We start from the raw sequence: 26,925 nt of genomic DNA on the forward strand, positions 1-26,925 counted from the left end.
GGCAACGGTAATTAAAAAGATGAACTTAAAGTTGTGTGCATTTAATAGGGCATGCATATGAAAAGATGAAACTTAAATGAAAGATAACAGAAGAAATCATGCATTTTCCTGTTATGCATTAGATCATGCATGTTTGAATCATTATCTATATCATGACATGAGTTGGTGGTAGCATAGGATTTACTTATTGAAATCATGCTGCAAGATTTGGAAATTTAGTTCTTGATATATGGTACTGATTTATTGTTCTTGACTGGTGAGCATACGCAATTGTTGGTAGTTATGGATATTTGAATGTTGCAAATTTTATATTTATACTCACTCAAATCATTGCATGAAATCTTATCCATGTTTTTTCTCTCACCTGGTTTCTTTAGAAGTAATTGTGCTCAGAATTTCGGTTCTGACACCCTACTTTGTTGGTTTTCACAGGATATGGTAAACAGTGAGGTTGGACTAGCTACTGGGGATGGATGAGAGTTATACTTGGGCTTGACAACTTCAACAGGGGACATAGTGGCTCTTTATTCAATCCTTCTTGCTTTTTCAATTGTTACTTTACTTTCAGTTGAATAAAACATTGTCTCTACAGTTTACTCTCACTCATAAATAAGGAAATTGTTTTGGTTTTTATAGATGATGGTTGCAAGTTCGTTTGTGGTGGTTGGGCTATCCAATGGAAATTGGAACTGTGAGGACCTCGGATCTCTTGGAAGGTTTCCGCATTAGAAAAAAAATATTCCGCATTTTCAAAGGGTATGGATTGGGGTCGTTACAGCAGGTGCAGCATCTGCTTTGCTGAATCCGTGTGACTTAGCTCCCATCCCAGCTACCAGTTTGCAAACAGCCACCAGGTGGTAGTTTGACCAACTTTTTGCCAAATGCATTACCTCCTATCCCAGTTCCTAGATTCCAAACAGGCCCTTATTTTCTTTCATTCCACCCCCAATCTCCCTATCATGAGTACCACCACTTCTCCACTATTACCACCACCATCACCATTGCTATCACCACACCACCATTACCACCATCACCATTGTCATCACCACCACCATTACTATAATCATCATTGCCATAGATGGGGCGACGTTGTTGAAAAAAAAAACAAAAAACAAAAATTGTGATGATGTGATGGTGTTTTTTTTGTTGGTCACTTACCGATTGTGATCGTGTGCTGGTGTTGATCGTGGAGAAGCTGCTGAAACTGTGATCGTGTTTTTTTTCTGGTGTGGAGGTCACTTACCGATCGTGATCGTGTGCTGGTGTTTATCGTGGAGAAGCTGCGGAAATCGTGAATTGATTGTGGCTTGAAGACGCTGCAACTGCTGATTGTAGATTGTGTCTGAAGACATCGACTGGATTAAAAATTTTATAGATCAAGGTTAGATCGGATTGATATCGTCTTGGGTTTAGCATTATTTTTAATGGATGCAGTTGAACTATTGCAGTCGGCAATCAGATTTAAAAATAAGGATCAATCACTGTTGAGTGTCTGGGAATAGATCTTTGCTTTGGAAGATTAAATGGTAGTTGTTTTCAATCTCAAAGTTGATAGTCGTTGTTTAACCTTTGGTTGTCGTGGTAGTGATCTGATCACTATTGTGATATGAAACAAAGTATGCAGGAGATTATTGTTTCACATAAATAGTTGGTTGGCTAAATTTTTTTGATTGCCCCGAGTGAAAGAAATTTTACATGGCTGAGTCACGTGCTTTAGATAATCATCAAAAGGGAGAGGCCATTGGTGAATATAAGGCCTTTGCGAATCCATTTTCATATGGATGTTCAGTTAAGCTAGATGATTTGAATTATGCGAGGTGGTCTCGCACCTTCATAATGTTTGTTTCCAGTCATCGGAAAAAGCGCGTCTTGTTGGAATTGGAGCCCACTGAAAGAATTGGAAAATATGCCACCAGGGATGAAGACAATGACATTGTGATGTCATGGATAATGAATAGTATACAACCACATATAGTTGATGGACTGATTTATTACACCTCAGCTAAACAAATATGGGACAATCTCGTGATACATATTCTCATGAAACTAATGTGAGTCGTATTCTACAAGTTGAGTAGGAGATTTATCAGTTGCAACAAGGAGATCAGACTTTAGCGCAATACTATACCTCAGTTAAATCTGCTTTTGAGAGGCTAAATGCACACAGACCCTTATGTTGCACCAAACAGAAGATCCATCAGGAGCAGACTATGGTTGCTCGTTTTCTTACAGGGTTGTCATCGGAATTCTCGATTGCCAAAGTCCAAATGCTAACGAGTTCTGATGTTCCTACTCTTGCAGAGTCCTATAATCGTCTGAGTAGGCTTGCCATCACTCTTCCTCAAACTCATTCTGAATCACAGGCATCTGCCCTAGCAATCACCTCAAGTCGTGGAAGAGGTACTTTCTTGAGTTTTCGAGGAAGAGGTCGACGTCGTAGTACTGGAGGTAGAGGAAGACCTCAATGTACATATTGTGGTAAAATTGGACATCTTGAAGATAGGTGTTGGGATAAGACTGGTCGACCTCCTATTCCATCACCTAAACCGAATGCATCCAAGGCTCAAGTTGTTAATCTCGAGGCAGAGAACCACACTACCTCCTCCAGCGATTCGGTTATTCTCAGTCGTGCAGAGTATAATGAACTGATGTCTCACCGGCTTCCCAGCTTGAGTGCCCCTATGCCTATCGCTGATGTGGCATGCTCTACAGGTGATAGCCTGAGTTATCAAGGTAGTAGATGGATTATTGATTCTGGCGCATCTAAACATTTGTGTGGGATTTCCCATAATTTTTCTAAGCTACATCCTATTGCAGAACCTCGCAATGTTATACTTGCTGATGGGAGATCTTCTCCTGTTGTAGGCCAAGGAAACATTCCTATATCCCCCACACTTCAATTGACTAATGTCCTTCATGCTCCTTCATTTCCTCAGAACTTACTATCTGTTAGTCGTATTGCTAAGGAGAATAATTGTAGGGTGATATTTGATCCTGTGTGTTGCATTTTTCAGGACTTGCTGACAGGGAAGCAGATTGGTGGAGGCCATGAGGAGGGTGGTGTCTATTATCTACATCAGCCGGTTAGATCCATGAATTTTGTGTCTGAGCCATCTTCAAGTACCTATCAGTGGCATCTCCGTCTTGGTCATGTTCTTTTGCCAAAGCTTCGTAGACTTATTCCTCAGATTTCTCCATCTGATTCATTCCAGTGTGACGCTTGTCAATTGGGCAAACATCACAGAAGCTCCTTTCCTTCTCATCAGAGTCCATCGAGTCAAACAATGTTTGAGATTTTGCATGTTGATGTATAGGGACCTAGTCGGTCTCAGTGTCATTATTAATTAGATATTGTTGATGATTTTTCCATATTGTCATGGGTTTTCTTAATAAAAGAAAGGTCCGAGGTTGCCTCCATTCTTATATCTTTAATTATTGAAATAAAGACTCAGTTTCAGTCTCTCGTCAAGATTATCCGCACAGATAATGCTCTTGAGTTCAAATCCAATGAATTGTTACAATTTTATCGAAATTGTGGCATTCGTCCTCAAACTACTTGTGCTCATACATCTCAGCAAAATGGCATTGCTGAAAGAAAACATAGGCATCTTCTAGATGTAGCTCGCACCCTTATGTTGCAATCAAATATGCCATCCTCATACTGGGGGGACGCTGTTCTCACCGCTTGTTATCTCATTAATCGTATGCCATCTTCATCTTTGGAAGAACAAATTCCCTTGCACATTCTCTATCCTAATGCTCCTTTGTTCCCGATTTCTCCCAAAGTATTTGGATGTGTTTCCTTTGTTCATAAACTTGGACCTAACCGTGATAAATTGTTTGCCCAAGCTATCAAGTGTGTATTTCTTGGATATCCGAAAAATCAAAAAGGCTATCGGTGCTATGATCCCATCTCCCGGCAAAGAGTATGTTAGTGCAGATGTATCTTTCTTTGAATCTGTTCCTTATTTTTCTACCACGGCATTCAGACTGCATGTTGAACAGGGTGATACCCTGCCTCTTCCCATTTCATATTTTCCTTTGGAGTCATTTTCTAAGTCTATCTCTGTAAACACCCCAAATTTTTCAAAGTCTTGTAAAAATGACCTTTTTGCCCCTGGCCCATTTTCTGAGAAAATCAAAGCAATTTCAAAACTAAATTTCAGTTATTCTTCAGATTTTTGTGGATTAAATCCCATATTGATATATCCAATTCGATTCCGGGTCCAAACCCAGTGTTGAAAGTCCAAATCTGAGCCTCGTTATCCAAATTTTCAAATTAAAATTTCAAAATACCAAAAATAATTTTTGAAAAGCTCAGACAATCCATCTGGTATCTTGTTGGATCCGCAGCCCTGTATTTCTCAATTCAAGGTTTTAAACCTCGAATATTTCCTAAAAATCCGGATGTAAACCCATTTTCTGAAGAAATTTCCCCAAAATAGCCTTGAATTCTCAGAAAAACTCTCTTTTGTAAATATTTTGCAAAAATACAAAAAAAATAGTTTTTAATCTTTGTTTTCTCGTAAAACTTTAGAATTGTATTCCAAAAATACAAAAAATGGAAAAACAACACAAAAAACCAAAAAAATCAGAGAAACTAAGCGAAAAAAATGGTTTTAAGCTTTTTAAAGCTATTTTTGCTAAAAAACTCACTTGAAAACCCATTTTTACAAAGGTTTCTTTAAAAGAATCCTCTTTTTGGAAAAGAGGAAAAGTGCAAACGGCTTCATTCCCGCGCACTTCTCCCTCTCATTTTCTACCCTCCATCTTCAACAAACCTTCTTCTCTTCACCCTCAATCTTCAACCATTTCCCCTCTCGAGCCTTCCAGGCTCTCTTTAAGAAGAGTCATCCCATCTTCTTCACTTCATCCATTTCCACCGCCTTTCATACAATCACCCACCTTCACGCAGCAACCCTGGAGCAATTGTCCTTCAGCATCTGTCATCCATCCTCGACTTCTCACCCCATCACCCGTTTCTCTTCTCACACTCGGCAAACTGGAGAAAACCACCCGAATAACATAAAGCGATCCGGATTCCTTCCTGAGGACCCCCGCAGAAGTACTCCATAGAGTGAAGCGAGCCCGTCTTTCTCTCTCCCTGTTTGGCTAAAGGAGCCTCTCATCTGTAACGTCCAGAGAGATCATCCGATCAGCCGAAGTCATCAAGTCTCTCTGCATAATTCCTGCAATACGAGGCAATCCGGTAGGGATCCTCTGCTATTCCCTTTTTTTTATTTCTTTATTTTTCCCGTTCTTGCGCTATTTGAAGCATCCAAGGTAGAGTTGGTTTGCCTATAGCAAAGCAACTCACCTCAGTGCAACAATAATGGAATCTGCAGGTTCCAATATATTCTAATCTTCGTAGGATTGGATTTTCTCTAATTTATTTAGTATTTAGTGCTTTCATTTGAATTGCTTTCTATGGATTCCGATTTCCCACTTATATTATAATCCATGTGCTCGGGTTGTTATTTCATGATATTGTGATTTCTGTCATTTGATCGTCTAGTTAATGTCGTTTATTTTTTTTAGCATTATCATTTGATTAAATGACAGATCTGAAAGCTCTTCAGCCTCAGATCTGCGTTAAAATCATGTGCTATGGCGCTGATGACTTTGAATTCCCAATATTTCTGATCTTCTTGCCTCCTATTTGTTTGTTGGAGTCTCCTCGGCACACGAAGGTTTTTTTTGTACAGCCATCCCACCTTAACGTTTCTCCCAGTAGTCCAGCATCAGCTGATCCCCTGTAGCAAGCATCACTGAGGACATCAGCTTGAAGCCGCCCATTTGATTTATTGATTTTTGCTTACTTGCTATCATTTCCCATTCCGTTGTTAGTTTTCAATTTATTTCTTTCTTTGCTTTTCCTTTTTTTTTTTGGTTTATATCTGTTTCAATATCCCTATCTGCGTCATTTCTTCCGTAATGGTTGCAGGATGTTTGAAGCTCCACCAATGTTACTGTATCTATGTTACGGTGGGCATGACTTTGCCTTCCCCTTTATGGCACAGATTATGGATTATCAGAAACCCCTTTTATCATACTATATATTCGTCCCTCATTAGTGTTTCACCTTTTAACACTACATATCAGGTTTGGGGAAATCCATCAGGCTGATTGAGATTGGAGGGTTTTTGAGTTTAGATCCCTGCATCCGATTATCCCCTATTCATCTATGTGTATTTATATCTCCAAGGTTATAACATATTCTAGCATTTTCTTATATATCCCATATGTAAATTTCACATCTCATTTATATAGTACGCCGCATTGTTATGCCTCTTTTGTAGTTTCATTATACATTTAATTTTCCTTTCCTCTTATTCGTGTCTCATATTACCTGTAAAACACCCATCATTGCAGTGAGCTGATGTTGTAGGTAGGTGTTGCACTCTGGTTAGCATTCACTGTTATCACAATGGCCTATCGAACAGCCTGTATATCTCAGCTATTAGGGCCTTGTGGCAGGGCATTACCATCGTCCCATCTCCTGTAAACCGGTCTGGTGATTTGTAATCAGACTGAGTAAAAAAAGAAAAGAGAGAAGGAGAACTTCACATCGGTATTCCAGTGGAGTTCCCAACACCCCTTTGTGGCATAATAATGATTCTAGAATGAAGACCTGGTTCATCTCTCTGGAATGAGGCGCCAATCCTTTGGCATCTAGTTTTACCATAAAATTTGGGTTATGATCTCTCATTCCCAATGTCCCGTAGTTTCACCAGTAAATTTTGAATTCCTCTGCAAAATCACTTAGTATCATCATCAGAAATTTTTTCTTTCTTTACAGTAGCTTATTCAAACTTTTTTTTTATATATGTGCATTCACGCATATTGCACTTTTTCAGCATGAGCCCTGCAACTGTCTTTCAAACATCATCCTATTTCATCTCATTGATATCAAACCCTTGAAATTCATTTTTAGTTCATTTTGTGTCATATCACGTGTGCATAATAGCTTAGTCTGTGATATCAATGGTTTGTTTCTCATTTTTTTTATGTTACGCCTATGCCTTATACTGTGTAACACCTGTAAAGCCGCATGATCATAGTGTCGCCAACACTACAAAGTTAGGTGAAACCCTAGAAGCATATGTCCATAGGAGAGAGTTTCCTTCACCAGGTTTCAAACAACAGCTAGAGGTCCAGAATACATCCCACCACCCGAGAAACAGAATTTGGCTAAAGTTGTTGAGTTTCCTTTTAGCAGGGTTATTTCAGATGAGCTTGAATATTTAATTATGATCGGTGAAGAACTCAAAAATTAGAAGCATTTCTGTACAATTCTAGTTGATCAAGTGGTTACTAATTCTTTTAGACTCTTTGGTAGCCATTGTCTATATAGCCATGACCAGGATAACGTTGACCAATGTTGAATATTGACACTGAGTATTCTTGGTTTGTGGTCACTTCCTCTAAATTCTCTTAGTTTTGTCAGAAGGGCATCCAGTGAGATATCAATATAGGATTCAAAAGGCAGTGGGGAAGCTGAGTCGAATTGATGGAATGATTAGAAGTCTCTGCAGACGTGTTGCTTGATTGATGTTTTAAGCACCATTCCCGATTTTCGTGATTGAGATCCAGCTTGCTGGAGGTCTAACATTTCCATGCCCCCCTTGAGTAAATTGAAGTATCCAGCAAGGTTACCTGTTCCCAGAGATGTAATGGAAGTGCTCACGATTTCCAAATAATTTTACCTTGAGTCACGTTGGAAATACTTCTGTAAGTGATTCTCAGATCAGTGGATGGACCCAACTATGGTGTTGGTCTCTAAAAAATTTTTTCTTTATGTATCTGACAAGATATAAATGATTATTAATACTTGTGAGTTTCATAACATGTACATTCAGCATACCTGCATATCTCCTCCCTATATATACTGCACTATGGTATTTGCATTCCACCACACACGTTTTTCTTTTTTTCTTTTTTTTAGCCTTTACATATCTCTGTTTAATTATGTTATTCCATTGCCATCTGTACTCAATACCGACATTCATGTTTAGGCCATAAAATGCATTCACAATGTTTAGATAGTGGCATTTCAACATTATCTAGTTATATATTTAGACCTCATATCTGCATATTCAGTACATGCTGTATCCCTTTTTCCTTCATGGCCCTTTATCACAAACGTTCATAAATAGCCCGTGGCTGCTATAGTACTTTTAGTATAAACATTCACAGCAGCCTATGGCTGCTGTAACTTCATCCATCCACCCTGTTCACCAGCATGTTTATCACCATCACTTCATTCCTTTTTTTAGCACCTATCAATGCCCATCATTATGTCTGCCATGATCACCTGTAAAATGACCCCTGCTGTCATACCTTGACCAGCCCCATCTTAATACTGTGTGTCATCAAATAGCATAACTTTTCTTGGGGCAGATCACCTAGGTGATTTAAATCTAGTTAGAATTCTAAACATTGTTTCCCTTGTTCTGCATCCATATTTTCCTATCTTGCATTCATATTTCCTGTTTTGCATTCAGCACTACCTCCCTGCAACACCATCATACCTGGGACACTGTCGTCCCTTAACACAGTCCAAACGTCACCAACCCTGCCATCCACTGTGTATAGTGTTGGCTCATTTCAGCATATCTTTTGCCAGCCACAGTCATGGCTGCTGCAACCTTTTATCTGTTCACAGCAACTCAAAGAGTTGCTCTGACCCCTTCATCTGCATAACGATCCCATTCACCACTATTTCACCTACACAGTCCCTTCACATCCTATATACATATATATATATATATATATGCATGTATGTATGTACATAGGTATATATCATTTTCATCCTTCTACACTTGAGGTCTTAAATATCTTGGCATGTGAGCATTTTTACCATTGATATCCATATGATATGTGCAATCTTCCTCTATGTTCATACTAATCAAGTGTTTTGCAGGGAATATTTAGAAAAGGTCATTACTTGGAGTTGTAAATTCAATTTTATATGTTGTAATAAGTTAGGTCTTAATGAGAATTTACATTTCCAGGTTTTAGATAGAATGAATGAGCATTGTTAATATCATAAATTGCTTATTTTCATGTTTTTTACCTTTATTTCCCAAAATCTCACAATGGTGAAACACGAATGGCACGTGCACCATTTCATAAAAGGTGATTAATCCTAAGTTGATGATTTACATCAATGGCCATAGTCAAGATGTAAACAAAACTTAGGATTTTCATCTTTTATAGAATAACATTGAGTCCACACTGGATCTTTTTTTTAAAAATCATCATATTTTTCCTAAATACTTTCCTCTTTTATCAGAGTTTAGTTTAAAATTAATTCAATACATATATCAATGGCCATAGTCAGTATATATTGAGAGTTAATCTCATTCTAAACTCTATAAAAGCACCAAAATATGTTTGATTCTTCACCTGAATTTAAATGTGATTATTATATAATACATTCAATGACCATAGTTAGGAGTGTATTATATCATTAATCTTATTTACATTCATTTAAAGAATAAAATATGATTTTCAAAATCCAATCATTTAAATTCATTCATCATTTAGGATAGAATTGCATCATATTTTCAAAATTCCCTTTTCAAAATTCCAAGTGATTGTTTTTCTTCATTTCTCAGATCGAATCTTATTTATAGATTCAAATTCAATTCTATCTCATTCAAGATTCAAAAACTCAATTTCAAAGTCCAATTTGACTTTGAAATTTCAAAATCAAACTTCAAATTTTCAATTCAATTCAAAATTCAAAGTTCAATTTAACTTTGAAGTTTCAGATTCATCTTTTGATTAAAAATCAAGTTTATTTTCTTATCTTCTTATTTTTAAAACCAAAGTTTGAGATTGATTCTGAATCTCAAAGCTTGACCCTTCCTAAGTTTTAAATTCAATCTGGGTTTTCAAAACCCAGATCCATCTTCAAAAGTCCCATTTGGACTTTCAAAAATCCAAATCCAAATCCAAAGTTAGATCCTAATCCCCACTTGGATCCAGACTTCCAAGTGTAAACTCCACTTTTGGATCTCAGACTTCAGATCCAAAACCCATTTTAGGATCCAGAATCCAATTTCACCTTAGATCTCAGACTTCAGATCCAAAATTCATTTTAGGATCTAGAATCCAACTCCACCTTGGATCTTAGACTTCAGATCCAAAATTCATTTTAGGATCCAGAATCCAATTCCACTTTGGATCTCAAACTTCAAATCCAAATTCCATTTTTAGGATCCAGAATCCAAATTTCATCATTGGATCTCAGATTTCAAATCAAATTCTCATTCAGGATTCCAAATCCAAGATTCAATCTTGAATCTCAGTTTTATTTAGAATCCAAAACTTTGGATTCAAATTCCATCCTGAATTCCAAATCAAATTCTATTCCCAATTCCAACTTTCAAATCTAATTCCATTTTCATTCCAGATTTCAAAAATCCAAGTTTATCTTGATTCTCAAAATTCCCAAAAAACCAATTCTATTTCTCAATTCTATTTCTCAAATCTCACTCTGATTTCAAACTTCAAAACTAGAATTCAATTTCATTTCAAGCATTCATCCAGGTTCAAAATTCCAATTCAAAGTCCATTTATGACTTTGAAACTTCTCTTCCTTCTCCTTTTTATCTCAGCTTCAGAATCATTGCCCTTCCAAGTCCAGATCTATTTTTTTTCAAACTCCGATTATTTCGGATCTATCTCAAGTTCTAAGTTAGAAACTATTTCTTCACTCTATTATCAAATTCATCTAAGAAACACTAGGAGATTTCCAAATCATTTTCAAAAAGAGCATACATCCTTGCATTGCACAAGCATGATTCTTTGTGCATTTAGACTTAGGATAAATTCTTAGATAATCTTTTAGCAAAGCAAAAAGGCATGAATTCGACCCTTGGTTCGATTACCCTTGGTAAAGGCGCCAGGAACGGTCGAACCTCGTACCGACGAGCGGATCCCGTCTCCCAATTTTTCCCGCAAATATTTCAAAAACGGAGGCGAGTTATTTTCTTAAATATCTTCAAAATTAAGGTCACGTGAAACCCCGCAAAAGAGTTCCTCTTCTCTTTTCTTTTCTTTTCTCTTCTCTCTTTCTTTCTTTTCTGCCTTTTATTTTCTCCCTTCAAAAAGGAGGAAATAGAGGTTGAAAAAGAAAAGAGAAGGAAGAGAGAGAAATACCAAGAGAGGAAAAATTTTGCGATGATCAGAATCTCTCATTTTCAGTCTCCCACATTTGCTCGGTACCAGGATCCTCCTCTGGTGTACACTCGCAGATCACAACCTTAATCAGCACCTACACCATCGCTTTCTTCAGAAGTGAGTTGTCCTGAAAATATTACGATGTCTAATGTTGATGATGACATACCTATTGCTCTCAAAAAAGGTAAAAGGCAATGCACATTACATCCTATCTCCAAGTTTGTTACTGAGGCACGACTTGAGGAATTTTATCTCTGCTTTATCTGCCACTTCTGTCACACTTAATCATCAACACGCATTATTAGATCCTAAGTGGAAGCAAGCAATGCAGGTCGAGATGGATGCCTTGCTCTCATGCGACACATGGGATTTGGTTGTTCCTCCCACTGATGCAGATATCGTTGGATGTAAGTGGGTCTACACCATTAAGTACAACTCAGATGGCTCAATTGAAAGGTACAAGGCCCGGTTGTTCGCTGAAGGGTATACTCAAACATATGGAGTTGACTTTTTTGAGACCTTTTCTCCAGTAGCCCGTCTTGGGACTATTCGGTTGGTCATATCTGTAGTTGTCCATTATGGATGGAGTTTATGTCAGTTAGATGTGAAAAACGCCTTCTTATATGGAGATCTATCTGAGACAGTGTACATGCAGCAACCTCCCAGGTTTGAGGTTTAGGGGGAGTGTAGCAAGGTGTGCAAACTAAAGAAAGCTATAAACGGTCTTAAACAAAGTCCACGTGCATGGTTTCAGAAGTTATTTGAAATTATGTCTGCATTTGGCTTCAACAGATCATCTTCAGATCACTTCTTGTTTATCAAGAAAACCTCTGCTGGTATTATGGTTATGGTTGTATATGTAGATGATATTATCCTTACTGGGAGTAGTGCAAAGGATATCTCAGACACAAAGATTCATCTTCAGAAGCATTTTGTCACAAAAGATCTCGGTTCTCTTAGATATTTCTTGGGCATAGAAGTGGCCAGAAATAGTGAGGGGTTAGTCCACAAAGAAAGTATGTACTTGATCTACTGCAGGAAACAGGGATGTTAGGCGCCAAACCAGCCAATATACCAATGGATCATAAACTGCATATGTATGATGAAGAAGCAAAACCTATTGACAATGGAAGTTTTATATCCCAGGTTGGCAAACTTTTATGTCACTGTAACACGGCCAGATATCTCCTTAGCAGTGAGTAAGATAAAGCAATTCATGGACAAACCTACTCGAGTGCATTGGCAGGCAGCTATGATGATTCTCAAGTATTTGAAATCCTCTCCTGGAAAGGGATTGCTATATGAACAAGGCTCCAACCTTGATATAATTGCATACTCAGATGCAGACTATGCAGGGGCCATCGATGATAGAAAGTCCACCACAGGGTTCTGCGTGTTTGTCGGAGGAAACTTAATTACTTGGAGAAGTAAGAAACAAACTGTGGTAGCTCGTTCCAGTGTTGAATCAAAATATAGAGCTATGGCTCAAACTGCTGCTGAAATGATGTGGGTTAGGTCCATTCTAAAAGATCTACAAGTGTTGATTTCATCCCCAATGTTGATGATGTGTGATAATCAAGCAACTACCCATATAGCTAACAATCATGTTTTTCATGAGAGAACGAAACACATTGAAGTTGATTGTCACTATATACGTGACTTAGTACAGGTGGGGCATATTTCTACTAGTCATGTGACGTCTGAAGACCAAATTGCAGACGTCTTCACCAAGCCTCTCGCAAGTGCAGGTTTCTCAAGATGTTGCAGCAAGGTGAGCATGGTAGATATATATGCTCCAGCTTGAGGGGGAGTGTTAAAAGTAATATTCATATGTCTTGAAGTGGTAATACGTAATTAAGCATAATTATGTATGCCTACTTGTAATTGTGTTACACCTAATCACCTCTTTAAATAGGTGATTAGGGTTAATGAATCGATAAACTCTCTCTCTCTCTCTCTCTCTCTCTCTCTCTCTCTTTGAAATCGAACCTAGGGCTGAAAGAAATCAACAACTATAATCATCATTGCCACCACCACCGCTGTCTATCACTGCTGCCACTATCACCATTACCACCACTGCTACTATTACCATCACCACCACCATTACCATTGTCGTTACCACAACCATCACCACCACTACCACCATTACCACCACTACCACCATTACCGCCACCACCACCACCATCAGCACTGCCCACTAATCTTTTTTTCTTCTTCATTATAATTTAAACAGTTGGTGATCCAAACATTCACTGGATTAAACGCAAGGCCAAGATTTTTTTATAAAATGTGCTTAAATTTATATATGCAAGCAATAAGTAAAAATAGATCCAAATAGGGCTGCAGATTTTATTATTGTTGTTGTTGCTGCTGTTACCATTGTTGTCATTTTCTATTGTGTGTGTGGTACGTGAGAGATAGACAGCATTTAGTGTTAGTAATCATAAATAGTTACAGACTAATAAATAGAAAAACTTGTAGAAATAAGAAAATCCATTGGTTCTAACCAACAAATGAAGGAAAAAATGGGCTCTCTTGAACATCAATGTCTATACATGAAAACTCGTTTGTGTACTGTTGCAATCCTTTTACTTTCCTTGTGGATACATGAGTATTGCATCACATAGGATATTTTGAAAGCTTATGAATGAAGTATTTGAAGTTCCTCATTCAATCTTCATATACAAGAAAAAAAAAAGGCCAAAAGAAAAGAGGGCTTCTCACAAAGTAAGTACATGTTGACTCCCTTAAATTACGCTTATGCAACAGTTCTTTATGCGCTAACAAGCATATCCCATGTATGTTTTCGCAACAGATATTGTGGACTAAGTTTGTCTATAGTACAGAACCTCTGAACCATCAAATCTCCAGATATACCAAAGTAACAAACAAAAAGAAAAGTAAAAGAAACATTTCACATTTCAGATGCAAAAAATAAGTGGGGGGCTTCTTTCTACACCAGGAAAAAGAAATTTGCCATATAAGAAAATTACCTTGTATCTTTCTTTAGCTTCCAGCACACCTTGTGAAGATCCACAAATATCCCATAAACATATATGAGAATCACGTGAGCTGCTCAGTAGGTAGCCTTCTTTGAAAGGGCTCCATGACAAACCAAACCCCTCCTTAGTATGACCCTTCAACAACATATCAGGGCAGCAAGGACCATCTGAAAATCCAGCCGGTTGTTTTCTGTAGTCAAAAATGTAAACATCTGAACTAACAGTTTTTGTGGCAATAAGAGAAGAATTTTGTGGCATGTATCGAGCTCTGTTAACTTCCCCATCATGATTAATTCTCCTTATCAGATGTATCTGCATCAATGGTCATCTAGACATAAGAAGAATACTTTTTTATTTTTTCATTCAGAAAGGAAACCAGAAAAAACTCCAAGAAGGGAAAATATGAAGATTTTTCAGACATAAAAGTTGCTATTGATTACAAAATCACAATATGCAATTTCTGGTCCTTGACAAAACCCAGAAACGAAAAGCACAGAACCATAAAAAAGTAGGATAAGATGCACCAGACAGGCCAAGCATGGCCACCAGTAAGAATAGAAACAAATTGCACAATAGCTAATAGCTAGTTTTGTCCTTTTCTTTCATGTGTATATAAATGGGTGTGAAAGTATCTTTAACAAGATACTATGATCAGGACCTTAATACTCTGGATGATAAACACGTGCACACATGCACAATAAGCACAACTCACTAAATCTCACAAATGCACAAAGGCATAAAAGAATAAAAAGCCTTATTATGAAACATTTGGGCTTTGACCAAAAGCCATGAGAATACAATAAGGGGAATACCCCTTTTTATAGAGGAGGTGGAAGCCTTGGAGGGCCTCCACTTCTAGTCGTTGGAGCCCTTCCAACGGTCACAAATGTGACCGTTGGAAGGGGCCCAACGACTAGATGGTGGGGCCCTCCAAGGTGTACACCACCTTTTAAAAAAAAAGTAAAAGAATAAAAAAGAAAAATATAAAAATAATTACAACATATTCGAAAAATGAATATGTGCAAAATGACTAAACTACCCCTACGACTATTACAATAAATATATATATATATATATATATATATATATATATTCTTACTGGATATATAAAATATATACATAATTACATGGATTTGACATTACAATTTAACACCCCCCGCCCCCTAAAACTTAGGGCATGATGGCCAAAAGTTTGCCAAGAAGGAAGTTGAACCGCGGAGAACACAGTGTTTTGGTGAAGAAATCTGTCAACTGATATTTTGAAGTGACATACGGAAGTTCTATGATTCCTTTCAGATAGACTTCCCGAACATAGTGACAGTTCATCTCAATGTGTTTAGTCCGCTCATGAAACGTATGATTTTTGGCAATATATATTGCACTCTTATCATCACAACATAGCTTGGTGGGGCCTTCTATTGTGATCCCCATGTCTTTCAACAGTTGATGAATCCATACAATTTCCATGGCAGTAGTTGTCATGGCACGATATTCAGCTTCAGTTGAGGATAGAGACACTTTTTGCTGCTTTTTGCATCTCCATGAAATCAACAAGTCTCCTAAAAACACGCAAAATCCAGTGGTGGAGTGACGGTTATTTGGGTCACCTCCCCAATCAGAGTCAGTATAAGCAATTAACTTTAATTCAGAAGAAGATGACAAGAATACTCCCTTATTTAGTGTGCCATTTATATATCTTACGACCCGCAAGATGGCACTCATGTGGACTGATGTTGGTTCATGTTGAAACTAACTTGCACTATGAACTGCATGAGAGATATCTAGTCTAGTAATACTCAGATACATTAATGATCCTACAAGATGTTTGTAGGGGGTGGGATCGGAGAGAGGAATATCATCATCAATCTTCATTTTTGTTCCTACTATAGCACGAGTTTCACAAACCTTATCATCTGTAATACCTAACATGTCAATAATCTCAGAGGCAAGCTTAGTTTAAGATAAAAAATACCCTCTATGAGAGTATGTTATTTCAATACCCAAAAAATAAGTTAGAAATCCCAAATCAGACATTTCAAATCTATTTTTCAAAATTGATTTTATGCTTTTAACCCCCTTAGAATCACTTCTGGTTATAAGCATATCATCAAAATATAAAAGCAAAATGACAATCTCTGCATTGGTTTTTCTAATAAATAAGGCAGTGTCAGTGAAACAAGATAAAAAACTATTTTTTAACATTACGAAGTTAAACCTATCATACCAAGCCTTGGGGCATGTTTTAAACCATAAAGTGTTTTTCAAAGGCGAAGCACTTTCCCCTTGGGGGTCTCCATTCCTGGTGGAGCATCCATATAAACCTCTTCATTCAGATCACCATTTAGGAAGGCATTTTTAACATCCATTTGATAGATGTTTCATTTGTTGATTGAGGTGACGGTGATGAAACATCGAACAGTGACCATTCAGGCCACAGGAGCAAAAGTTTCTTCATAGTCAATCATGTATTCTTGACTATATCCCTTTGCTATTAATCGAGCCTTATATCTCTCAAGAGATCCATCGCTCTTAGTTTTTACCTTAAATACCTATTGCTCTCTTACCCTTAGGGAGTTCCTGGAACTCCCAAGTCTTTGTCATGTTGAGAGTTGAAAGCTCACAATCCATTGCTTTCAGTCATTCATCATTATTTTTTGCTTCTTCGAAATTTCTGAGTTCTATATAGGAATGAATGGCGCTAAGACAGGCTCCATGTTTAGGAGTAAAGAAATCGTATGAGATAAACCTAGAAGGCATCTTTCTACTTCTCTCAGCCCTTCGTAGACTTTCATCATTTGTTGAGTTGGAACCACTAGGTTCACTATATTTTTCAATTGCACTCCTAAAACTATTTCTATCTCTATGAATATATGTTATAGGATCTCTCAATGCTTCATCATTACTATGTTGAGAGATAGGAGGATGGGAAGAACCATTTTCGTTATCATTGGCATCATTATGAATGAAATCGTCATCACTATCATCATCATGTGCTAACATTTCAAATAAAAAAGAGTAATCCATGTTATCTTCAAAGGGTTCACTCCTTTTAAAACCATTAACATTTTCCAGAAAACTCATATTTCTAGAGACATATAGTTTATCATCTATGTCACATGGGTGCGGGTGCGGGTGCAGGTGCGGGTGCGGGGATTCGAAACTTCCAAAAAACTCGGGTGCGGGGGGGCGGCAAGGGCAAAAATGTAAATATATATATAGGAGAGTCCGGGTGTTCCCCCAGCACGGGTCCCGACTTTGCTGTGTATTTTTTACTAAAATAAAATACAAGCAGACACGACAAGGGAGGTTAATTTTTTTCGGACCCGACTTTGGTTTGAACACACAGTAGCGTACGGACTGTCCGGCAGGTAAGAGCCGAGTGGCGCCGAGCGGGAAGGATCACGTGACTCAGCGGTCACATCAACAGCCACAGTCCCTTTAATTTTAATTTCTGAATGCGCCAAAATTCCCCCCCCCCCCTCGCAACCCTGCCTCTTTGTTTCTCAATACTCAATAGTTACTATTCTTGTTTAAAGTTAGGAACATCATTTCACTAACTTCCTCTGACATCCATCACCATTTAAAAGTTAAGTCATGACTGTTCTGAAGCAAAAATTGAATGGCCAGATTTATTTAGAAAAGGACTTTTATACCAAATTCAATAAAGGTGGCATTAAAGTCTTGACTTTTATGTTCAATCGTTGTTTACCGCATCACTCACTCGATGCCAACCCCTCGGTCACAGCGCTTACTTGACCCCATATAATGAAGAGAGCGTGGCCTCCTAAATTTCCCTCCAAGCCCTAATACTCTCTCTCTCTCTCTCTCTCTCTCTCTCTCTCTCTCTCTCTCTCTCTCTCTCTCTCTCTCTCTCTCTCTCTCTCTCTCTCTCTCTCTCTCTCTCTCGGAGGTTAGGGGGATGGCAGATTTTGCTCCTAATGCGAAGGACGGAGAGCTCTGACTGTCGTCTGATGTGTTCCCGAACGAAATCTACTGTCTGAACCGTCACCGTCACCCTCCCTCCAAATTCGAACCGGAGTTCTGCGAGCTCACGTCCTTCGTGGAGAAGCTCGCCCACCAACTTGCGTTTGCCATTCTGGACGATTCCCACCACCATTCTCCCCACCCTCTTCCTCACCTCAACCCCTTATCTCAAGTAAAATCCCAACGTCCCCTCTCTCTCACACACACACACTACCGTTTTTGTTGTTTGAAGGTATTGATCTCTCTCTCCCTCTGGGTTCAGGTGAAGCCCCAAAGGAGCAATGAAGGGTACGCGTTTCGGCTACTCCAGTTTTCAGGTAACTGGTTCAGCAGAGCGTCTCAAGGCCGGTTCTCAGTTCTACTCAGCTTCTGATCAAACCGAGCCATAACCAGGTAAAAGAAAATGGACCAAAACCCTGGGTGTGTTAACCGCACCCAGGGTCGGGTTGACCGCACCGGGTGTTGCACCCGCATTCGCGTCGCGTCGACGCGGGTGCAGCACTTGTCTAGCCGAATCCCTGTGACCTAGCTTAGCATTCTTAATTTCATAACAACGAAACCCTTTTTGGGTTTCGAAATATCCAAGAAAGGTGCAAGCAATGGCTTTTGGTGAAAGCTTGTCGTTCTTGTCAGTAAAAACGAAGCATTTACAATAGAAAATTCTCAACCGACTATAGTCAGGTTCTTTGGTATATAATTTTTCAAAAGGTGAGATATTGTTCAAGTTTTTAGAAGGTAGACGATTTATCAGATAGACAGATGTTAAAGCCGCTTCAGCCCAAAAACCTTTTGGGATGTTTTGAGAAACAAGTAATATTCGAGTTGTCTCTATTATATGTTTATGCTTCCTTTCGGCTAATCCATTTTGTTGAGGGGTTTTCGGACAAGATCTTTGGTGAAGAATACCATGACTTTCAAGATAATTTTTTAATTCACTTGAAAGGTATTCTCCACCATAGTCAGTTCTAAAAAAATTTATATTCTCATTAAATTGATTTTTAATCATCATATGATAGGTTTTAAATATCGAGAAAACTTTGTATTTGTGTTTAAGAAAATAAATCCAACAATAGCTCGTGTAGACGTCAACAAAAATAACATAATATGTGAAGCCTCCTTTTGATAAAACGGGTGTAGGTCCCCATACATCCGAATGGACACTTTCATTGTAGACGCTGTCAACGATCACCACCCGATCTAAGTTCTGTTGCGGACGCTGAACCCAATCCACATGTGGGTCGATCAAGTCAAATGCCCAGAGCAACGTTATGCTCTGATACCATGTTGAAGACGACTAGGGTTTCACGCAAATCAAAAAAGAGAGAGAGCGAGAGAAAAAGAATCGTTCTATGCTAATTAGGTTTAATCTCACTTAAATAGAGAGATTAGACTAAAACACCTTATTTACAATAATGCTTGTGACATCTTGAGTAACTACCCATATGCAACGGTGACTGCTTCTCAACATTAATTTCTGAAAATACATATTCATTCATTTGTTGTTATGTTCTGAGATTAATGAACTCTATGGGAAACAACTAAGATGAATCATAGACATGCTGAATGGTACACTCTCGTGATCAGATATCAAATATAAATGCAATTTTTTTTGTTAGCATGTAAATGGGTTTTTGATCCTCGTATGCAGAGGTTGTTGAGAACACCTGTTGTACAGGCTCAGCATTGGGAGTTTCTTTTCTTGTCTATTGAGATGGTTAATTGAAGAGGAAAATACATAGATAATCTGAGTGGTGTGTTTTAGTTATTAACATGTAAAGTTGTTTTGTAAATTTTAACTCCTGCCAATGAATATAAAACATATGTTCTGAAACTTTGATATCCAGACCCTTGAAGGAGCTTATTAACAACCCTGCTGGAAATCACATATGTTCTGAATTCTTTTAAATCCTTAGATTATTACATGCTCATGATGTGGGAATAGTACCTATCTAGTGTGGCTTATTAGAGCAGGAATAAAATATATAGTTGATTAATGAAATCCTAATCAGTATGGCAACATGTACAAGTCTATTTGTGCACTGATTCTAGAATTCTAAACACCCTTGATGAGTGGAAGTAATCTACGACACGACTCTGGATTAGTTATGCATAGTGGGAATTACATTTGAATTGTAGCATAACTCTACATTTGTCTGAGTTGGGTATTTTCTTTAGAACATCACATAATATAATACATGACATGCATGTTAGACCTTAATTCCTGAATCTGAACGTATGATGTATGTGCTGCCAATTACTCTGGTAAACCTTTTACTTACAAACGATTGTAAGCAATAAGCGCTATGAGTTTCTGTTTACAAACAATTTTCAGTATTTGAATACAACAGTTTATGGTTGCAGTCAGTAGTTAATTATTCATTAGAATTTGATAACTCTACTTGTTCCTTTGTTTTACAATTAAAGACACCGTATGGTGTTTATGATTTGAAGTGATCGTATTAGTAACATGGCAAAAGTGGAAACATTCGGTTGCAACTTCGGTTACTATTAAACATGGAAAGGAGAATCGGGTTTAACCCTGTGGAAGTAAGTTCAAATATGATAGTTGTGGAAACCAGTTGCTACATAAGATGAAATCTGTCTGAGTTTTGACTGCTTTCTGTAGAAGAGTTGTGAGACATATTAAAGAAATGTCATTTATTGAAATTGTTTGTTGTATGAAGTCAAATTATGTGAATTGCTTTCCTTGGTCAACAGTGAATTCAAAATGAATGATAGGGTGTTGGTAGTTGCGGTAATCAGTTATTGCACAAGATGAAATTGGTCTAAGATTTAACCGCCTACTATAGAAAAGTTGTGAGTATATCATATGACTTGCATAAAGCATCTTTGTTATGAAATTGTGCTCTTACTTCATTTGTGAGACATGCAAAGGTGAACATGTTTATCTTGGCCATATTCTTGGCTTATTCAAGTCCATATGCAAGCCAATTCCATTGTTGCTTTATGTATGTTTCATACTTTGGTTTCATTATATAGTGCAATCTTCTTTGGAAAAGTATTCTGAATATAGGTTTGTTATGAAAATTTCTGAAACTGCATATCTAGACTATGCACTGAGTGATCACTGGGTTTATTCAACTTCTTATAAACCCCTTAATACAAAGGAGTGATTGTTTGTGCCCTACTCATATATAGTGTTAAGTTCAAGATCGAGTGAAAAATAGAATTATGCTTGATGAAATGAACGTTGGTATGTAGCCTTACACTTACTTTTATGTAATTAACTTGGAAGGGTAACATACCTACAATTATCAAAGAAAGAACTCATAACCGAGAATGCATGTCGGTTTGGTGTTGGCACAAGAGTTGTCAAGCCAGGGATTAGAGGGTTCCACGGGGGCCCTCGAGTTTATAATGAGACTACACAAGTAAATTGAAATATAATAATTGTTACTTGACTGGTTTAAAGGTACTGAGACATCCGTGCTTAACTGGTTTAAAGGCACCAGAGCACTCTGAGTGGGTGTTTGGAAAATCTTGTCTAAATGGCAATATGAGTCGAGTACCTGATGCGGGTACTTGGGTTGATGAGCTTGCACTCAATGTCAATAGCACTGGTGAGAAAATTAAATGTTAATTTTTGTGAGCCTGACTAGTTTAAAGGTACCAGGGCTTGTGCTCGACGGTTTAAATGTACCGAAGCGTCTGAGTGGGTCTGTGCAATCAAATAGAATAAAATTGGTTTGTATACCCTTGTAAGATCACAAAGGGTGGAGATCTACTACTATTGTAGTAAATTTTGGGGAAATGCCCCTATACATCAGGAAATTTAAATAAATGAAAAGATCAACCCACTCAGTTTTCAGGCTTAACATGGAGAAGGTAGGTGGTACAAAACTTGGGAGACATGTGTTTATTGTTTCGAGCGACAATGGCTCGTTGGTCCTCAGTCCTCGAAGTTGGGGGACCCGGACTACCAATGTGTCCTAGGTGGTAGCGCTTTGTTCTTTTGCAGAAGTTAGGGATGCATCATGTTTGTGTTGGGCCTTTGAGAGGTTCTCTTGGTCACTAGTCGCTCCCTTAGGATTTACAGTTTCAGTTAGAATATTCGGGTTAATAAAACATCAATGAATAATAAACCCTTGAATGTTCTCTTTTGTTACGGTTGCCTTGGCCCGCGTGTACCCGCGAGATAATTAAAGATAAACATTTGAGTTAGATCATCTTAGGTATCACATCTGAGTAGGTAGTGACAGATTTACAATTGTACACATGAACAGTTACTTTTGAAATGTGGTCATTTACTTTTATCATTCAATGGAATCTGTGGTTATGAGATGTTTAAATTCTACTAATGTTGTTACCTGTTAGTTAGTTTTCATAAATCGTTGTTGTCATAGTGTAGATTCTTTACTTGTTCTTGTATATGCTGAAAATCACACACGGCACCCACATCACATACTTGACACATGATATACCTGAAAGAAAAATTACAGTATTTCTTACTTAGACAGTTGTAGTCTAATTCCTATAAATTTACTATTTTCAGGTGATGAGTAGAATATTATGAGCGACCGCGAGATGGCGTGCTGATCGAGATGCTTGATTTATTGTGTTCCTGGGATGTCTCAGATTAAATTTCAATTTATTAGAATTTATGTTATTTGGAACTCTGATGTCATTACCTGTTTGAAATAAAATAAATGTTGTTGCTTGATTACTCTTGTAATGCGCCTGAATGCTTAACCCAATGAAATGATTATTTTCGTTGTTATAAAAAAAATCCTCTAAAATTGGGTTAAAATTTTGGGGTGTTACACTGATCCCATGTGCATGTTGCATGTCTTGTCGCAGGTCACCAACACATTGACACGAGTCAATGCACTAGTGGTAACAATAACTCTCAACTCACAGCAGTGCATGTGAATCATATGGATGCCCCCATCATGCATTTATCAGTCATGGTGATGTCAATCAGAATCACTATTTTGGGCATGCTTACCATAACTCTGCACAAGTAATTAACCAGCTGAGCCCACTTCCCAATTACCATGATCCTAAGCCTACCAACAAAACCTCTGAAGTTCGGCTTAATGATGAGTTGATCCCACTCCCCAATTAACAAGATCCTAAGCCCATACCAAGACTTCTGATGTTTGATTTCCATGCTGGCACCTGTTCATGACTCCTTCCCATCCCTAGGACATGCACATGTGACATACACAAACTCAGTCCTATCCAGCAAACCTACCATGTTGCAGTTTAACTTTAAACTCCTCCACGTCATTGAGCTTGAGTCAATGGGTCCCCTGTTAAGCCCTTCTACATCCCCTTACCTTGCAGGCCTGACTCAGCCAGATCTTGTCACATGGATAAAAGAAAAGAGAGGAAGAAAAAAAATAAGTAAAGGGAAGAAAGATGAAAAAGAAGAAATAAAATCAAGAACTAGAAAAAAAAATAAAGAAGAAGAATAAAAGGAGCAAAGGGAAATGAATGTAGTATGTTTGAAGAAGAAAAGGAGTAGAGGGCAAATAAATGAATTGTTGTGTATAAACCAGATTTTTGCAAATCTAGTCATATCTGAACAGATCTTGACACTAGCAATGTAAACATGAGAATATGCTGTACATTAAGAACTATGCTTCTATAAACTATATATTTGCAACTATGGCCAGGTCCAGGCAGATCTGGGCACTAGCAATAGAACATGTTAGATTCTATAGTGTATAAAAGCAGATTTTTTGTAAATCTAGTCAGATCGGAGCAGAAATGGACACAAGCAATCAAATGAATAGAGCCAAAGAATTTGAAGTAGGGATGGCAGTGGGGCGGGGCGGGGGACAAGGTCTCCACCCCCGCCCCGACTCAAGATTTTATCCTCCACCCCCGCCATCATCCCCGTTTCATGTCCTCCATCCCCGCTTCAAACGGGGATAAGGCGGGGCGGGGATATTGCGGGGAAAAGTGGTTGGGGCGGGGATGAGGCGGGGATCGTGGCGGGGACGGGGCGGGGCGGGGAAAAGTGCACGTCCATCCCCGCCTCCACCCCCGGACGGGGATGGATTTTAACCTTCGTCCCCGCCTCCATCCCCGTTTCATACCCTTCATCCCCGGTCCAAACGGGGCGGGGCCCCGCTTTCCCCCGGTCCACTGCCATCCCTAATTTGAAGGTTGAGAAAGAAAATTAGTGAAAGAGAGAGAACATAAATGAAAAGATAAATCGAATCATAGTCACAAATATTGGTGATATTTTCAAAATATCAGCATATTATCACTATAAAATCAAAAAACGAATTTAAGGGAATATGTTGCGATATTTTGAAAATATCTGCAATTTATGTATAGATATCACGATATTACCATGACTAAAATAACTGTGACACTGGAAAAAGGGAAGAAAGGAAAGAAGAAAGCAGGAAGGAAAGAAAAAAGAAACAAAGGAAGGAAGTGGGAAAGAGAAGAATCTGTTTTTTCCTTTTTGTCAATTTTTCATTTTACTTTTTAATTCCAAGATTTTCTTGAGATTTATTGAAAAACCTTCTAATATCCCAAGATTTTGCCCTGCCAAGGTATAGCTGAGACCATTATTTGTGACTATGAATGGAATATAGAATGGACAAGAGTAATAGTGGTGGTAATCAATGGTTTGGTAGTGATGACTCGCTTCGTAAACTCCCATCCTTGACATGTTGCATTAAAGTGGATGAGGTTTGTTTGCTATAAGAAATGTCAAACATGTGGAACCACACACAAAAAGCAGCAAGTTCCATTTACTGTGGCGAGTGATGCAAGTGGCTGAATTCCGTTTACTCCACGAGCCCAGAAACAAGTGAGTCTACGAACCAGAAGTCTTAATTCTTCATCCACAAAGGATCTTGCTCTGACGCTATACGAACCAAAGTTTAATCATGCAGCAATCGGCAATTAGTGGGGAGAATGTGAGAGAGATATAGGATATAATAAGAGAGAGAGAGAGAGGCTGGACTCCCCTTTGCTAATGCTTCAATTCTACGGGACATCTCTATCAGTCTATTTATAATATGCAATTTACAAATAGGGTACAGCAATACACTATATTATGTTCATGCCACTGCTCAGATAGCTAATATGCACGCTTATTACAATAATGACAATAAAAGGTCACAAAACATAAGTCTCTAAAAGTACAAACAGGATCTCATATTTTAATATGTTGATGCTAACCAGGCCTTTTAGGGGCCTAGCACCTAGGCACCGAATGAATTACAAATGGACGCTAGTTTTCTCTGCTATTGTTGCGCCCAGTTATCAGCAGATGTACGGCGGAACATATATATGCACGAAACACCCTAGTACAGTTCCCAAAAGAAAAGAGAACATATGCACATAAGAAATGCCAAAAACTCAGACACACACAACACAAAAAGGTCTATACCTACAGGTGCATACACGTACAGACATCATACATTCCCCCATCAAATCAACACCAATGCACAAATGAAGTACATTAACCCCAATTTTGGCGTTTCTTTTTCTTCATGAGTCCATACAAAATTTACATTCTTCTATTCTCTTCAAGATTGATCATATTTTTTACCAATCACATGGCTCATATCTACACACATGGCGTACGTAATCTCAGCTTTACCAAGTTTACCAATCAAATCAAATCAAAACCTAAAGGGGAAGTTTCGAACTGTAATTTGGGCATTTCTTTTTTCTTCTTCTACATGATTTCCATCCAATATTTGGAGTATTATCTTTTCATTGTTCCACATTATTTCCACCCAAATCGTTTTCCTCTTCCCATCATTAATAACACATTCCAATCCATCATATGCAGAATCTGATTTCCCGACATTTTCGTAAAATAAAAAGGGAGAGACGAGGAAAAACGAACAAATTGCGATAAAGAAGGAAGAGTGGGTGGAACAAAGAAAAACCCCAATCGTACCTGGTTGTTGGTCCGGCCCAGCGCTCCAGGGCAGGCGATCTCGTCTTCGAACCTCTGGGCGTCGCACCCCTCGAGGGGGAGGACGACGTCGGCGACCATCAGGTAGTTGGGCTCGCCCTCGGCGGTGTGGGATGCGAAGATGAGCCTCCGGAGGGGGGAGCCCCCATCCCCAGCGGGGTCGGGGCGATCGGGAAGCCACTGGACAGTAAGGGAGGGCCACTCCAGGGCGTGGGAGACGACGAGGTCGTAGAGGAAGGGCGTGTTTTTCTTCCATATGCCGTACTCCTCTTCCTCCATAACCCCCTCTTCCGCAACTTCGCCATCGTCCTCCATCTCTCTCTCTCTCTCTTTTGCAGACGCGCGCGCGCCAAAAGTATTTTTATTTATATACATTAGATTCAACGTTGTCAGAATCGGTTTCGAGTTTGAATCGATTTTAAAACGATTTGTAAATCGTCCGGTTCAGAATCCAACCGAATCGATTAAAATCATTCGATTTTTTAACATAAGAAAACACGCTTCAACAAAAACTAAAAGCAATAAAGAATATCAAAAAAATTAAAACTCTTTAAAATATTAAAATTAAAGACGTATTAAACTGAACCGGCCCTTTGTAGAATCGATTTTTTGTCAGATTCGATACAAGTCCCATTAACGATGATATAGCAATGATTATGTAAGTATTTTATATATTTTATATATTTTTTCATTTAATTATTTGTCCACTAAGCTTATGTCTTTTGTGCTTGAAAGCTATGTTCATCTCAATTCACGCTTTTCTGGATGAGCTGAGAACTCCCAGAATCCTAAATACACATTGATTAACTCAGTATAAGGTGAATGAAGTGTCTG

The 26,925-nt window shown here is 38.3% G+C and overlaps 1 protein-coding gene across 1 annotated transcript in view; it reads right to left on the bottom strand.

Moving 5' to 3' along the window:
* The window catches only part of LOC149835970 (histone-binding protein MSI1-like), a 93,228-nt gene extending 66,790 nt beyond the window's left edge, over window positions 1–26,438 (bottom strand). Inside the window, exons 1-2 of the mRNA XM_090008882.1 lie at window positions 26,074–26,438; window positions 14,184–14,504 (exon numbers count right to left, since the gene is read on the bottom strand). Of these exons, the coding sequence (XP_089865008.1) occupies window positions 14,184–14,504; window positions 26,074–26,406 (654 nt within the window). The 5' untranslated portion in view covers window positions 26,407–26,438. The remainder of the gene's footprint in view (window positions 1–14,183; window positions 14,505–26,073) is intronic.
* Window positions 26,439–26,925: the final 487 nt, after the last annotated feature.

Source organism: Nuphar pumila, chromosome 6, assembly GCF_984573655.1.
Source record: "Nuphar pumila chromosome 6, dmNupPumi1.hap1.1, whole genome shotgun sequence".
In the NCBI taxonomy this organism is placed as follows: Eukaryota; Viridiplantae; Streptophyta; class Magnoliopsida; order Nymphaeales; family Nymphaeaceae; genus Nuphar; species Nuphar pumila.